Genomic DNA, 14579 nt, shown 5'->3' on the forward strand with positions numbered 1-14579 from the left:
CATCAAAAATCATTTCCCATTTCTTGTAATTCTTTAGTACCTTTTTAGAATATTCATAGTGCTTCACTGCACTTCATTTATAATATATTTTCTTAACACTACTCATTATAACTTTCTTCTATTCACTAGTAACTCATATCCTTTATAATTGGTACACTATTGAGCATTCCTATACCACATCCTCTTTTTAATTCAATTTCTTTAAGTCATCCTTATCATTTTATTAAATATTTCTCTTCATATATTATCACTTTGCACTATGCAAACACTTTTATTCTTCTCTAATGTCGGTCTTCTTTTATTCCTTGTCTCAAATATTTCAATTTCTTATACCATTTTACACTATATGAATTATAATGCTCTTCTCTTGTTTCTTTTCCTCGTGCTTGATCAAAGATCCTTACACTATCTGAATTTTCTTGTAATCATCTTCATAGTTTCATACTTCTTCCTTCCATTTTAATTATATATTCTCCTCAAACTCATATTGTACACTTAAATCCAAAAATTCATTTAATTTTTTTTCTTAATTTTCTTAATTTCCCTTTCTCGAATGTCCAACTTATATCAATTTCTCTATTCAACTAACATTTCTCATTTTCTCTTGTAACCGTATTCTTTTAATTCTTATTTCAAACTATCTCAAACCTTGATATGATCTTGCACTGTAAACATATTTTAAATACTTTAGACTTATTTCAATTTAATCCATACCTTATGGCTTCCTTATTAGAGTTTTTTGAAGTTACCACCTACACACCACCCAATTTAGTCTCAATCCCATTGTCCACCACATCTCCATCCGCAAAATCTAGGGTAGTATCCTCTTTCATCGAGTTTTAGTTTTCATTAGCCCTTCAAAATATTTGCCTCCACCCTAATTGAAATCAGGATGCATTCCGCAACATAACAACACTTTTCACCATTTAAAAATATCAAAACTTAAGCTATGAAAATACCTTGACAATCCTTGTATTATCAATAAGGGAGCAAACAAGTCTCTTCATAAAAAGAGAGAGCATTTAAGCCCTTTCTAAAAGAATGGAAGCAAATTGATAAAATTTGTATTGATATTAGCAAAAAAAATCGAAACTAATAATGTGGTATGTGACTCTTTGATCAATGACGATGTATCATTGATGATGATGGCATGGACCTAATAAAAATTAATATTTTAATATGATATGCAATTTAAATAAAATACAAGTTAAAATAAACTTTTTTACTTTTTATTACTCATCAAATATAAAAATGATAAAATAAACAAAAATGAAGAATATAAAACGATGGAAACTAAAAAAAAAATCAAGATTGAAAAAGAATAGTGTATTCCATGTGCTTGAAACAAAAAAGACAACCACAATGATTGAAATGAAATACTTTTTAATTTCCATGACTTAGGTTTCTTTCATTCATCTTCATCTTCCCATAACCAGAGAAAAAAAAAAGAGTTATCAATCACCACAACTACTAAAAATAAACAATATTTTATGGATAGCTTCCTTTATTTTTCTACTATTTCCCATAAAACCAAATGGGTCAAAGTTTTCCAAACATAAGCATTCAATAGGAAAATTTCGAAAATAATCTTCCATAAACACAAATTTACAGGAAAGATAGATCTCAAAAAGAAAAAAAAAAGGTTTGAAAATAGTATTAAAATCAAGTTTTAAAAGTAACAAAACTAATGAGAAAATCAAATGGAATTACTGGTTCTTTGCATTTGATTTCTATCCTTCAATTTTTTTTTCAAACATATGGGTTATGCAATTCTTTATCGGAGTTGTAAAATAATTTTTTAATTCTTTTAATTACATTTTGATTAATTATTTCTTTTTATATTTTCACAAACTTAAGGCACGTACTAGGACAATAGGCCACTTGAGAAATAACCTCCACTCATTATAGATTGGGTAGTCATTAGAAGCTCCACCTCTCGATTTGATTATCCATCTAGATACAGAGTAGCTGCACAAAGAAACTAGCCACTCGTTCCTAAGAAGGATGCCATCATTGATTCCTCCAGGCACTTGATCTCTTGCTAAGAACGTGATTCTTTTAATAACCAAATCTCACGTGGATTCAACTACTTCGTGCCATGATTAAGAAGGAATGACAAAACATGTTCCATCACAGACATCCTCTCCACGAGTCTCATAATGATGGCTTGATAGTAGATCTGCCACATTAATGCTACCTAACACCAGACCTCACTTGTAAATAACTCCCAAGACGATGAAGAAAGGATCGACTCCTCAACATTCTAGCCTACACTCTGTCACCTTGCCCCAACCCATCTTTAACACCACTACCTCCACTCTCAACATGCTCTGACTCTCTGTCCATATAGGATGAATCGACTTTCATCATCTCCACCACTATCTCTTTGTATCTCCTTGTTAATCTCACATGTCAACAATTTTCTACAATTATTAGTAATAAAAAAAGTTATTTTACACTTGGTTTTTATTTTTATTTAAAATTTATGTCATATTAATTATTTTTTATAATTTATAATGTCTACATCAACATCGTTAGTGTCATCTCATCAATTTGGATGATTTTTATTAACAATATTAATTAATTTACCTATTTGCTTCCCTTTTAAAACAATATTAATTAATTTACCTATTTGCTTCCCTTTTAAAAATAGAGACTTGATTGCTTCATAGTTTTTAGTAGGACTTGCTTCTTTTCTTATTGATAATACAGGGACCGGGTGGATACTTTCACCAACTTAAGTTTATTATATGGAGACTTGGCGAACGTGGCAGACATTCAGTCGCCTGTAAAATTATATTCCATGACAGCCCTGTCAGTTTAGGAAAGAATTGCCTCCAAACTTTTGACATTTTGCTAATGTTCCCGCCATTTTCTCCGCTCGTATCATAGATGAAATGTCCCTACGAAATGTTCAACCAAAAAACAAAAGAAAAAAAAAAAACCTTGAAAAGTTGGGGAAAAAAAAAACTTTTACCCCAAAGACCCAGCAACAGTGGGTAAGCAATGGGAATCAAAGATCTGCTTAGGTTCATGAAACCTTTCATTGAACCGGTTCACATCAAGAAATACGCGGGCAAGCGGGTATTTCATTTTATTCTCTTTAGCTACTTCCTTTTTTCTTTTGCTTCTGTTTTTCGTTCCTCTCAAAATATATGCTTTTGTGCAAGTTTTGCAGGTGGGTATTGATGCTTATTCATGGTTACATAAAGGAGGTATTTTTGGTTCATTTCTTTTTTTTTTCCTAAAAGAAAATTTGTAAGTGAAAATGAAATGAATAGGCTGAATTGATTTTTGCAAAAAAAATTGCAGTGTATTCATGTAGCATGGAGATTTGTTTGGATTCAAACAGTGAAAAGAAATTGCGATACGTAGCTTACTTTATGCACAGAGTCAATCTTCTTCGTCATCATAAGATAACCCCCGTTGTTGTTTTTGATGGTGCAAATATTCCCTGCAAGGCTGCCACTGAAAATGAAAGATACAGGTTTGTTTAAATGACTTTAAAGACTAAATATTGCATTATACTGAGAATGTAGCTATTTCATAATAGTAGCATGGTTTTGACTCTAGGAGGAGGAAAGAGAACCGGGAACTGGCAATTGCTAAGCTTAAAGAGGGAGATGTTCAAGGTGCAACTGAGCTTTTCCAGGTTTCATTTTATCTTCCTTGTGCCTTTAATCCAAGGTTTTGAACTACTCATTAGCCCATATGCATTCTTAATTTGTCTCTTATTTAATAATGCATGTGCATTGCTAATGTTTGGTCCTTTCTCTTTTGATTCTATTGAAATTTCATCTTGAGAAAATTCTTGCACTGTTAAGCACCCAGGAATCGATACCAAAATATTGGAAAAAAGAATTAAAACTTATAGGGTGCCAAAAGGTTAATATAGCAAAGAAGAGAGAAAATAATTTATAGACTGAGAATAGTAACTGATAACACTATAGTTTTGGCAATCCAAAAATTAGAAAATATTGTAGTAACAGAAGAGAAGGGAAGCTTAGACTGCCAGAGTGTTAATGTAGCTCCTTGAAACTCAAGGCATCTGGAGATTATATAAAAATTACTTTGGTTTTATTAGATTTTCCTTGAAGATTATAGGATGGACCATTGCTTATGCACCTTGTAGTACTGAATGCTACTCTTGGAAATTTACTGAGAAATATTTAGATCCTGTCAAGATTGCATGAGAAATATGAAGTAAATTTTCAGTACTGATTCTGGCCACTACAAATAACGGTTCACTTATTTAGACTTCTCCCAGGATTGTATGTGAGAATGACTAATGCCTGTCTGTTTTTGATCTGGGTTTGAACTGTATAATCAGGCCATTTTAAATGGTTCATCAATCACTTCTGTTTAGTACTTTAAAGTTTCATATTGAGTGTCATTTCTCCTAACATCAAGGGAATATTTTTATTATTGTTTGCTTAGATTTTGCATTATTTTTTGTTTTCTACTAATTCTGGCATCTTTATGGATGATTAATTAGCTGTTAAAATTTGTGGTCTCATTGTTCTTTCTTTGTCCATCTTGTAGAGAGCAGTGGGCATCACTCCAGCCATGGCAAATCAATTGATTCAGGTAAAACATTTTTAATACAGATTAGCAAAGCCTCTGCATTTTCATATCATTTTCTGTGACTTTTGCTCATCATAAAAGTTTAGAATATTTCTCATTCCTGTTCCATTTGCATCCTTTCCAAACTTGCATTGTTACTTTTTCAGATCCTGAAATCAGAGAATGTTGAATTTGTGGTAGCTCCATATGAGGCTGATGCACAGCTAGCATATTTGGCCACTCTTGAGGCTGAAAAAGGTGGAGTAGTGTCAGTGATTACAGAAGACAGTGACCTAATAGCATATGGTTGTCCAGCTGTAAGAACTTCAAAACTATGATATGGTGTGCCGATGGAGGTCTTCTGCTCTCCTGATGACTTCTGTGTACTTTGTTGATTATCTGAGTTGTTGGCTTTATCTTTGTTTTCATACATTTTCCATTAACAGGTCACATTTAAAATGGACCGTTATGGCAATGGAGAAGAGCTGGTTCTGTCAAAAGTTTTTGATTCTGTATCCAGTAAACCTTCCTTCAGAAATTTTGATAAAGAATTGTTTACAGGTAACCTTTGTTTTGACTCTTCAAAGCTATGCTCTTTAAGTTTACACGTTATTTAAAAGCCTAGGCTGTCAAGAATATAACTTTCACGAGAATCAGGTTAGAAACATCTAATTAACACAAATCAAGAACCTTAGACCCATCTTGGGATAGGCGAGCTCTTTTAATTAGTTGAACTGGTTCAGTTTCTTGATGCACAATCAGTTGTTTTCCACTAGTATTGTAGAATTAGAAAGATCTATCTACTATTTTTGTTGAAACAAATATATGTTCTCGTTGTTTGACTCTAATAAATGCATTTGGACTCAAATTTAGGTTACCTAATGACATTTTACAGGTATGTGTGTCCTAGCTGGATGTGATTTCCTTCCATCTGTTCCTGGAATTGGTATTGTAAAGGCACATTCCTTAGTTTCCAAGTATCGGAACTTAGACCGTGTAAGTAATTTCTACATGCTTCTAACCAACAACTGCTGTGCTATTGAGTATTTCAATGTGGTTTGCATTTGACATTTGAAGATAAACTGCTGCTTCTAGGATTTAAATCATGGTGGAAATTGAATCTTGTATTTGATGAGGTCGTTTCTTTAATTGAGCATTCAAAGATCTCTAAGCTTTGGCGAAAGCTGCATCTTGCTTCTTAAGTGTGCGGGCAGAAAATTTGGAATGGCTAATTATCTATGAAATTTTACTTAGTGCAACCACTAACAATCATTTAAATAGAGATTTTTGAATAATGGTGATGCTATTATTTCTTGAGTTAGTCTAGTATGAAGACCTTCAATCCGGAAACAAATTGAAAGGGAGCTTTTATTTTCAAAGGATGTCCGTGCATGTACTTTAGTTTGGAAGCATAAGCAAGAGAAATTAGCCAATAAGGAAGTAAGTAATTATCGCTCAATCTAATGGCCTTTCATGCAGAAAAAAATAGTGACCCAGAAATAAATGGAAATGTTTTTTCTTTGTCTCTAGAGCATGAAGCCGGCATGTCATTTGCATCATGTTAAAATTGTTGTTCCGACCGATGACAGGATCTGGAATTGATATTCCCATTAAGGGCAGCTATACGAAATTTTGTTTTTGAAAATCTATATGATGTATATAGTCATGTCATTATTATTTAAAGTCTGTATTTTGTTGATATATATATATTACAGGTTTTATCAGTTTTGAAGATTGAGAAGGGCAGTCAGATGCCAGAAGATTACACCAAATCGTTCAAAGAAGCACTTGCAGTTTTTCAGCATGCCAGAATGTTTGTAGGCTGGAAATAGAATTTCTTCATTGATTCTTGGCTTGATTTTATCAACTTTTTTCTTTCAATTTTCTTTTGCAGATATGATGCTGAAATCAGGGAGCTGAAACATATTAAACCTCTTACAGAACAACTTCTGCAATATCTAGATGAAGGGCTTGATTTCCTGGGACCGTATCCTTTTTTTGTTCTTCATTTCTTCTATTTCTAATTTACAATGCAAAGAAAAAGTAAAAGAAGGAAAAGAGGCAAAAAATAGAGAACAGCGTAAACACATGGTAGGTGGAAGAAATAGAGGAAATTGAGAAAGAAACTGATGCGACCAAGAGGTGAAATTATTTGCTAATATCTAATACATAAATTTCAATTATCCTAATTTGAAAATATTGCTAAAACTACGAGTTGATGGCATGTAATTTTTCCCTTGACCAAGTAAAAATGGTACCAGAAAAATCCCTCCATCAGTGGCAGTTGCGATTGCTGAAGGAAAGTTAGACCCCACTACAATGGAAGCCTTTGACTGTAATAATATAGAGCCTGCTAAGTTTCAAAATTCTGTTGAAACTACTGATAATTCCAGACAAGCAAGCTGCTTCGTGGTATTTTCTTCACATAAAACCAGAGAAAAAAGGAAGACAGGCAAGTTCTTTTAACATACTTGACATCTAATGCTAGAGAAATGTGTTCATATAAATGTCATACTAACTTTTTATAATACAAAGTTTCTTGTTTCAGTGGAATAAACTTGATGTACCTGCATTTTGAGAGTTCCCATCTTATTTTAAATGGAATATCCTTAAAATATTTACAGTGAAAATAAAATTTATCTCACTTTGATAAATATCTTTTTTTTCAAGGCTTAGTTTATTTGTTGATATTAGTGGTATACTTAAAATCTGCTTGTTCTTGCAAAATGTTGCGTTTACTGAATAACAAATTTTATATGTCAAGCTCATGCATGTATAATATCTGTACATAATGGCAGCCAAGCCAGGAAATTAGAAAGCTTTTATTTATGTGTTTTGTGCTGGTATGTTTTCTGGTAGCAGGTACAATGAGCATGAAGCAAGTTGTAGTTTCAACTGAAAGCAAGTATTTTAAAGATGCTGGATTGGAAAAATTAGCATTTCCAGTAAAAGCTGGTCCGAAAAATGAGAATATGGTTTTAGAGGAAACTCCATTGAAGGTTCCAAATAATAACCCTTTCAAGAAGAGAAAATTTGATGAAATGACTGAACTAGTTTCATCAAAAGGCGAAGATGAGAAGTTGGAAATGTCATGTATTTTTCCTGATGATAGTCAATTGACATTTCCTGACAACAGTAGTTTAAGTGATGCCGGGAAGCTTGAAATCTCTAATCAGATAGTTAGCATTGCTGAACAAATTTTAATGGTGAGTGAGGTAGAATGTTGTGAGACCTTGTGCATCAATATGGGATCCCAAGAAAGTGTCAGCTCTAAGCCAAACAGAGTGTACATTGAAAGAAAAAGAGGTCAAAATGACAAGCTGAAGAGCAGTAATTGCAACAGGTCAGGGACTAAGAACACTATTTTGAACTTTGCTCGTGTGTGATCATCCTATCTGTTTAATTCAAACAACTGATGCCACATTGACATCTGTACTGTTTAACCTGTATACTAGTTGGAGCAATTTATTATGCAGATATCTTATTAGAGATTACTAGAGCGATGAACTAAGAAGCATTAGTATGCTTTTATTGATTAAGCCAGGAAGGAAAGAACATACTATGGGAGGACTAAAGCATAGAAATGGCCTCACCATACTTGGTTTCTTCCATGAGCACTTACTCTACATGACTGAGACATAAACTCTGCCCGCTTAATGTTTTTTCCGAGTAAGAATCTGTTTGAACCAGTAAGCTGACATCTTTGGGTACCTCTTGAGGGTAGAGTAATCAACATACACAATGCCAAACCTTGAAGTGTAGCCTAATCTCCATTCAAAATTGTCCAGCAATGACCATGCAAAGTAGCCAATAACGTTTGCTCCGTTGTCGACAGCCTTTTTCAGTTGAGTCAGGTAAGCCTTGTAGTAGTTCATCCTTGTAGTGTCATGCAATCCTTGGGCAAGTGTCACGTTCCCTGGGTCATCCATGCCTATAGAACCAAAAAAGAAAAAAAAAAAACACTAACCATATGAGATTCAAATCAACAGTACACTATGAAATTTAATTAAGTTAAACTAAATCATACCATTCTCAGACAAAATTACTGTTGGATTTCCATACTTTTCCTTTATATACATCAAACATTTGTACAATCCCCAAGGTACATTGTAGAGCCAAGGAGAATATGCCTGCAAGCAATAAGATAATCATATCAAATGAATTCAACACCTATTCTGCTGGAGCCAATATCCCCAATGTGATTTCTCCTAGACTTACTCTTGGACCAATTGCCACTCCTCTTTTTGCATCTGCACAGATGACAAAAACAACAGTTCAAGCCTTAGAGCATATGCATTAGGATACAACTAATCGCATTTCCAAACAACAAGCCGAGTGTCTTACAAGCAAACCCAGCATTCCAATCTTGCTGATAGCCTGGAACTTTTGGTTTAGACTGATGTGGGTCATATATATAGTAAGTAGTGTACTGGTTAATGCCCACAAAGTCAAATGATCCTTTCACCATCTTCACCTCTTCTTTTGAGAACTTGGGTAGCCTGTTGCCCACGATCACTTGCATTGTTCTTGGATACTCTCCATATACAAGGGGATGGATAAACCTGAACAATTGCAAAAGGCAGTATATTACAGATTCATTCAAATATATAGCAATGATCTGAAATCTGTAATTTTCTTTTGTGCTTTTTTATTGCTCTTTAGTGCAATGATATATGAGATTACAAGTTTAGGTTCTTCCATGTCAAGAATGAAGGGACATGGTCACACTTTTTGCTCTTTGAGCTAACTATGTATATCTTGCTATTTAGACCCTTACCATCCAACATGGAAGTCTATTGCTCTTTGAGCCGCATATCTGTCAGCTTTTGATCTAGTAAGAGGTTCGTACCAAACAAAATCCAAGAGAATTCCAATCCTTCCCTTTTGTTTTTGCTGAAAATGCATGCATTTGTCAGTCAAGATTAAGCATTCGATGTGCTCTAACGGTTCAAAGCAGAGATACTAAATCATTCATCCTATCTTATTAGCAAAACAATGGCTCTTACTTGGTGCTCTTCGCGGTATATCTGTGCCGCAGCTGCATGGGCTAAAATCAAATGATGTGTTGCGATGTAAGGCTCGGTTCCGGAATTGCCCGCCGTACAGTTTCCATATGGTTTGGAGCATCTTCCAGGAGCAAAGAAGCCATTATCATAGCCGAGTGCAGCAACTACTCTGGGTTCATTGAATGTCGTCCACTGCTTCACCCTGTCTCCATAGGTCTTGAAACAAAAGTCCGCAAAATAAGCAAAATCTTTCCTGAAAATCATAAAGTATTTATCAAAATTTTAGTCATATAATTAGGTAATATGTAATAGCTTAAAACTACAAATCCCAGAAATCCTAGTTCCACTACCGAGCAAAATGAAAAACTCCATAAAATATACAGGAATAAAGAAAAATGAATGATGTTAAATATTAAATTCAGAAATATTAATAAATTAAAAAATATTTAAAATGAGAATATAATTAAATGTATGACATGATGGCTCATACACTGATTGGTAACTCAACCACCCCATGTATTTCTTCTCAAGTGCTTCAGGAAAATCATAGTGATTAAGATTGACATAAGGAGTGATGCCTGCAAAGTAAGTCCAAATATATTAGATATTTATAATGATTATTAGGTATGTCTTTATATTGATTCAATACTAAACCAAAATTACCTCTTTTTAGCAAGTAGTTGATTAAGTTGTTGTAGTATTCAACTCCCTTCCAGTTTACCTTCCCAGTCCCATCTAAGTACAAACAAAATGATGAAAAATTAAATTTATTCCCTGTCATGAAAACTTATGTTATTATATGGTAAAAGTATCATAAAGGCCCTATATTAGTAGTCAAATTGCATTTTATCCCCTTTACTTAAAAAATATATAAATTAGTCCTTGTATGTTATATCAAAGAGTACATTTATCCTTTTTGTTAAAAATTTCATCTATTTATACTATTAAAAATTGGAATGACTAACAGAACAACAAGGTAGTGATGCTCGGCGTGCCATGTGTATCTCATATTGATGTACATGAATCAACATTTAATAGTAGAAATGGATGAAATTTTTAACAGAAAGACCAATTTACTCTCTGATCTAACATACAAGGACTAAATTGCTCTTTTTTTGAGTTAAAAAATTAAAATATAATTTGACTCTTAGTACAAAGACCTTTATGATACTTTTACCATTATCATATATATATATATAGGCGGATGAATTAAAACACCTGGGAAAATTCTGGTCCACGAGATGGAGAATCTATATGCATCAAAATTCAGTTTTGACATAAGATCCACATCTTCCTGTTAACAAATATTCACATTTCACATTACAACTCAACAAATGTTTTCCTGGTAGAACCGTTTAAAGATGGAATTAAAAAATAGTAACCAAAAGCATTTAGCTTTCAATGTTTGTGCATATAATACAAAGTTTTCAAGTAAATTATTTCCTCCGGATGAAGGTGTAGGTAGGTAAAAATGTTTAACGAAGTACCTTGTAGCGATGGTATTGGTCCACGGTCACATCAGCCGTGCCATTATTAGCAACAATCCCTGGTTTTTACGAGTACAAACTCATCAATAATTATCAAATTTCTTTTCATTAGGATATTCTTTTTTTCAAGTTAATTTCTAGGCTTCCTAAATGTCTACACAAATTTCAAGTTAAGCTCTAGATTTGAAAATTATTCAAGAGACTAAGTTAATTTCTGATATATCTTTAGAAAATATATGACAAAAAGTCTAAACCTCTTAATAATTAATTTAAATAAATAAATTTAAACAAAACCATACATAATTTACATTATAAATTCAGTTGATTTGAGTATGTAAATAGATACATAGTAAAAAGCGCACGTAAAATACCGGGAGTTTTGATGAAGACGTCCCAAATGCTGGGGCCACGACCATCACCATGAGTCATGCCTTCAACTTGAAAAGCCGATGCTGCTGTTCCGAACAGAAACCCCTTTGGAAACGCCTCTCTGCTCAGCCCTTCCGTATCAAAGTTCACCGTCTCCGGCTGCTCAGTGGCTGCTGCGCCGTGGATGCAAATGATGAGGGCCACCCACCAATGCATTTGGACTCTCATTTTCTACAAGCTGTTGCAGTAGAAGAAAATAGTGAGAGAGAAAGAAAAGACAGTGACTGAAGTCTACTAACTGAAGAGTGTAAGGAGGAGCCACGATTATTTATAGATAAAAACTAGGTATAAATTAAATGGATTTGTTACTGCAACTTATCTTCAATGCATGCACTTTTCCTTTTTAAAATCTAATTTCTACTAAAAGGGGGAATTCAAGGGTAAGTTGGCGTTTACATCTTTGGGATGGGAACAGATGTTTTTATCAAAATTAAAATTTCCCAAATAAAATACTCCACAAGATGTTCCAAAATAGAACAAATTTTAAAAGAGGGAGGGAAAATCGATTTTCCCAAAATTGATTTCAATGTTTTTCAATAAATTCACTAATCTTAAAGGAATTTTTCTGGGAAAAAACAAAAACAAAATGTAATTGGTGTTTGGCACAGTTAACAAAAGTATCAATCAATATTAGTCTATTATACAGGTTAATAAAATAATGTAAGAGGTAAAATCTGTGTAAAAAAATCAATTTGGAGCAACTCAATTTTCAGGTCTTTATACTATTTTAAAATTTAAAATTTTATTGTTATACTTTAACTAAAATTTTAAAGTTTAAAAATAATTTTTTTTCATATTTTAAATAAAAATTGAAAATTATACTTTTAAATAAAAAATTATGAAAAATAAAAATTATGAAAAAAATCAATTCCTATAGTTTGCGGATCAACTAAATTTTTACCTCTCATCGTACCAATACACCAACTAGTTTCCACCAACTAGTTTCCAGTTCGATTGGTCGGTCTAGTCCGATTTAGATAACATTGAATTTTAGATTTTTTTTAATTTTTAAAATTATTTTTATATTTTAAAATTTTAAAGAGTTTTTATTTTTTTTGTAACTTCTTATTTTAATTTTTTTTATTTTTATTTAAAATACGAAAAAGTACATTTAAAATTTATTTAAAGTATAGAGGCTAAATTTTAAATTTTAAAAGAAAAAAGGGACTTGAAAATGGGTTGTTCCAAACCGTTTTTATTTCACAGATTTGACCTCTGATATTATTTGATTTAACCTGTAGAGTGGATTGACACTGACCGATACCTGATTTGATTTATTATTCGTGATTGACACTTGTTACATTTTTTTATTATTTTTTTCCTAAAAAAATTAGGATTAGTGAGTTTATTAAGAAACCTTGAAATCGGTTTGGGGGAATCGATTTTCCCTCCCTCCTTTAAACTTTGTTTTATTGTGGAACATATTGTGGGGTGTTTTATGTTGAAATTTTTAAAATTTTATGTTGGAATTTTTAAAAATTTTTTATTCTTTTTTGGTGAAAAATCTCACATTTGTCTCACCTAAATTGAGGTATAATAGACGTCGCATACTCGTGAGGTAGAATCTAATGAATATGTAAGACTATCACTAAGCAATTAAATGAAATAAACTAAATATCTTTTTTAAGAAATACAAAATCATAACATCTTGAACATTCTAAGACATTGTGTTAAAGTCTAAAAATGTCACTCTTTGAATATCTTGCATTCACGACCAAAATTAGAACTTGTAAAATATTAAAAGAAAGAATGAGTACAATTACTAAGTAACCGACATCCCTTTTGTTAAAAAATAGAACGTCGGTAAAGACAATTCATCATGTCGAATTCGAATTTTAATACAAGAGGAATAGAATTTGTCTATTTATAGGCTAGAGGAATAGACTTTGTCTATTTATAGGCTTTGTAAAGCTATATTCTAATAGGAGTGTAGTAAGATTGAAACACTTTATTCTAATTAATATAAAATAGATGGAGTTTAATAAGGTTTTTATCTAAAATAAAATAAAAGAAGTGTAGTTCTATATGGATTTTACTTTTATTTTATTTTACCACTGCATTTTATTTAAATAAGGATTCGGGTCACTTAATTCTAACAATCTCCACCTTGACACGAATTTTCAATGAACAAGTTCTTCATCGCAAACTCTCAACGAACAAGTTCTCCACATCTTCCATAAAACCCATTAAGGGTTTAACTTCAACAATGAACACCAACCAAGTCTAATCAATGCTCAAACTTGGTTATAGGAAGTGACTTTGTAATACCCCTACCCGTATTCATTGCCGGAATAGGGTACGAGGCATTACCGGAGTTTACGAATTAATTTTTTTTTCAATTCAACATATTTTCATGATAGATTCATGCATTTATATAAGATAATGTCATCACATATCTATAACCAGGTTTGTTAACCATACTAATGGCTAACTTTACATTCATTTCACGTTAACATTTACTTTGTTAGCTTATACATGCCATTGATTTCCAAAATAAAGTTTCTTTATATACCGAAATCCTGAGGTTGACAGTGTGATGTGTCTCCGACCAAATCCGACCTCCGAGCTCTTAACACTACAAAACAGGGAAAAAGGAAACGGGGTAAGCACTTTGTGCTTAGTAAGCTCATGTAACAAGAATTATACTTACCTAATATTTTCAATACAATATAATAAACATTCATATATCCATTCAATGCATTATTACCCTAACATGCACAAACTCAACATTCAAGTTAGTACAATAATTTCCATGTATCAATAATATATATACCATGATTGATGTACTCATCAATACCATGATTTTCATTCCCTTATTATTTTTCATATTTATCCCGTTGAATTTATTGGAATTTCGATGGATTTTCAGAGGTACACTTTTAGTGTACAATTCCGGGTCCGTCAATTCATATTCATGTGCGCACATTTTCATTTCAAAGAGCACACTCCCGCGAACCTCAACCTTGCAGCGGGATTACCAGTCCAGGCTAAATCCCCTGCAATATAAACTCATAGAGTATTGTCGGGATTACCAGTCCAGGCTAAATCCCCTGCAACGACAATTACTCTAATGAGCTTGGATCTGAATTACCAG

The 14579-nt window shown here is 32.7% G+C and overlaps 2 protein-coding genes across 4 annotated transcripts; one reads left to right on the plus strand and one right to left on the minus strand.

Moving 5' to 3' along the window:
* Positions 1–2911: 2911 nt before the first annotated feature.
* Positions 2912–8054, plus strand: LOC107888799 (exonuclease 1). Of its 2 annotated transcripts, none has more exons than XM_016813026.2 (12): positions 2912–3084; positions 3179–3215; positions 3313–3487; positions 3574–3652; positions 4543–4587; positions 4731–4880; positions 5010–5124; positions 5459–5559; positions 6279–6376; positions 6458–6550; positions 6825–7015; positions 7426–8054. In XM_016813026.2, exons 1-12 carry the CDS (start codon positions 3007–3009, stop codon positions 7947–7949), a joined length of 1686 nt encoding a protein of 561 aa, XP_016668515.1. In that variant the 5' UTR covers positions 2912–3006; the 3' UTR covers positions 7950–8054. The 2 variants fall into 2 exon arrangements, with proteins under 2 accessions (XP_016668515.1, XP_040933610.1); XM_041077676.1 differs by having other exon boundaries at positions 2946–3084; positions 3171–3215.
* A 12-nt stretch (positions 8055–8066) lies between these two features.
* Positions 8067–12177, minus strand: LOC107888800 (beta-glucosidase 44). 2 transcript variants are annotated; one of them, XM_016813027.2, is made up of 11 exons: positions 11428–12177; positions 11057–11115; positions 10788–10863; positions 10233–10304; positions 10060–10147; positions 9570–9822; positions 9341–9456; positions 8908–9125; positions 8782–8813; positions 8591–8693; positions 8067–8494 (listed from the first exon to the last, which is right to left on the minus strand). In XM_016813027.2, the coding sequence occupies exons 1-11, from the start codon at positions 11651–11653 to the stop codon at positions 8217–8219; spliced, it is 1521 nt and encodes a 506-aa protein (XP_016668516.2). In that variant the 5' UTR covers positions 11654–12177; the 3' UTR covers positions 8067–8216. The 2 variants fall into 2 exon arrangements, with proteins under 2 accessions (XP_016668516.2, XP_040933611.1); XM_041077677.1 differs by having other exon boundaries at positions 11419–11897.
* Between the last annotated feature and the right edge of the window lie 2402 nt (positions 12178–14579).

Source organism: Gossypium hirsutum, chromosome A09, assembly GCF_007990345.1.
Source record: "Gossypium hirsutum isolate 1008001.06 chromosome A09, Gossypium_hirsutum_v2.1, whole genome shotgun sequence".
Classification (NCBI taxonomy): domain Eukaryota; kingdom Viridiplantae; phylum Streptophyta; class Magnoliopsida; order Malvales; family Malvaceae; genus Gossypium; species Gossypium hirsutum.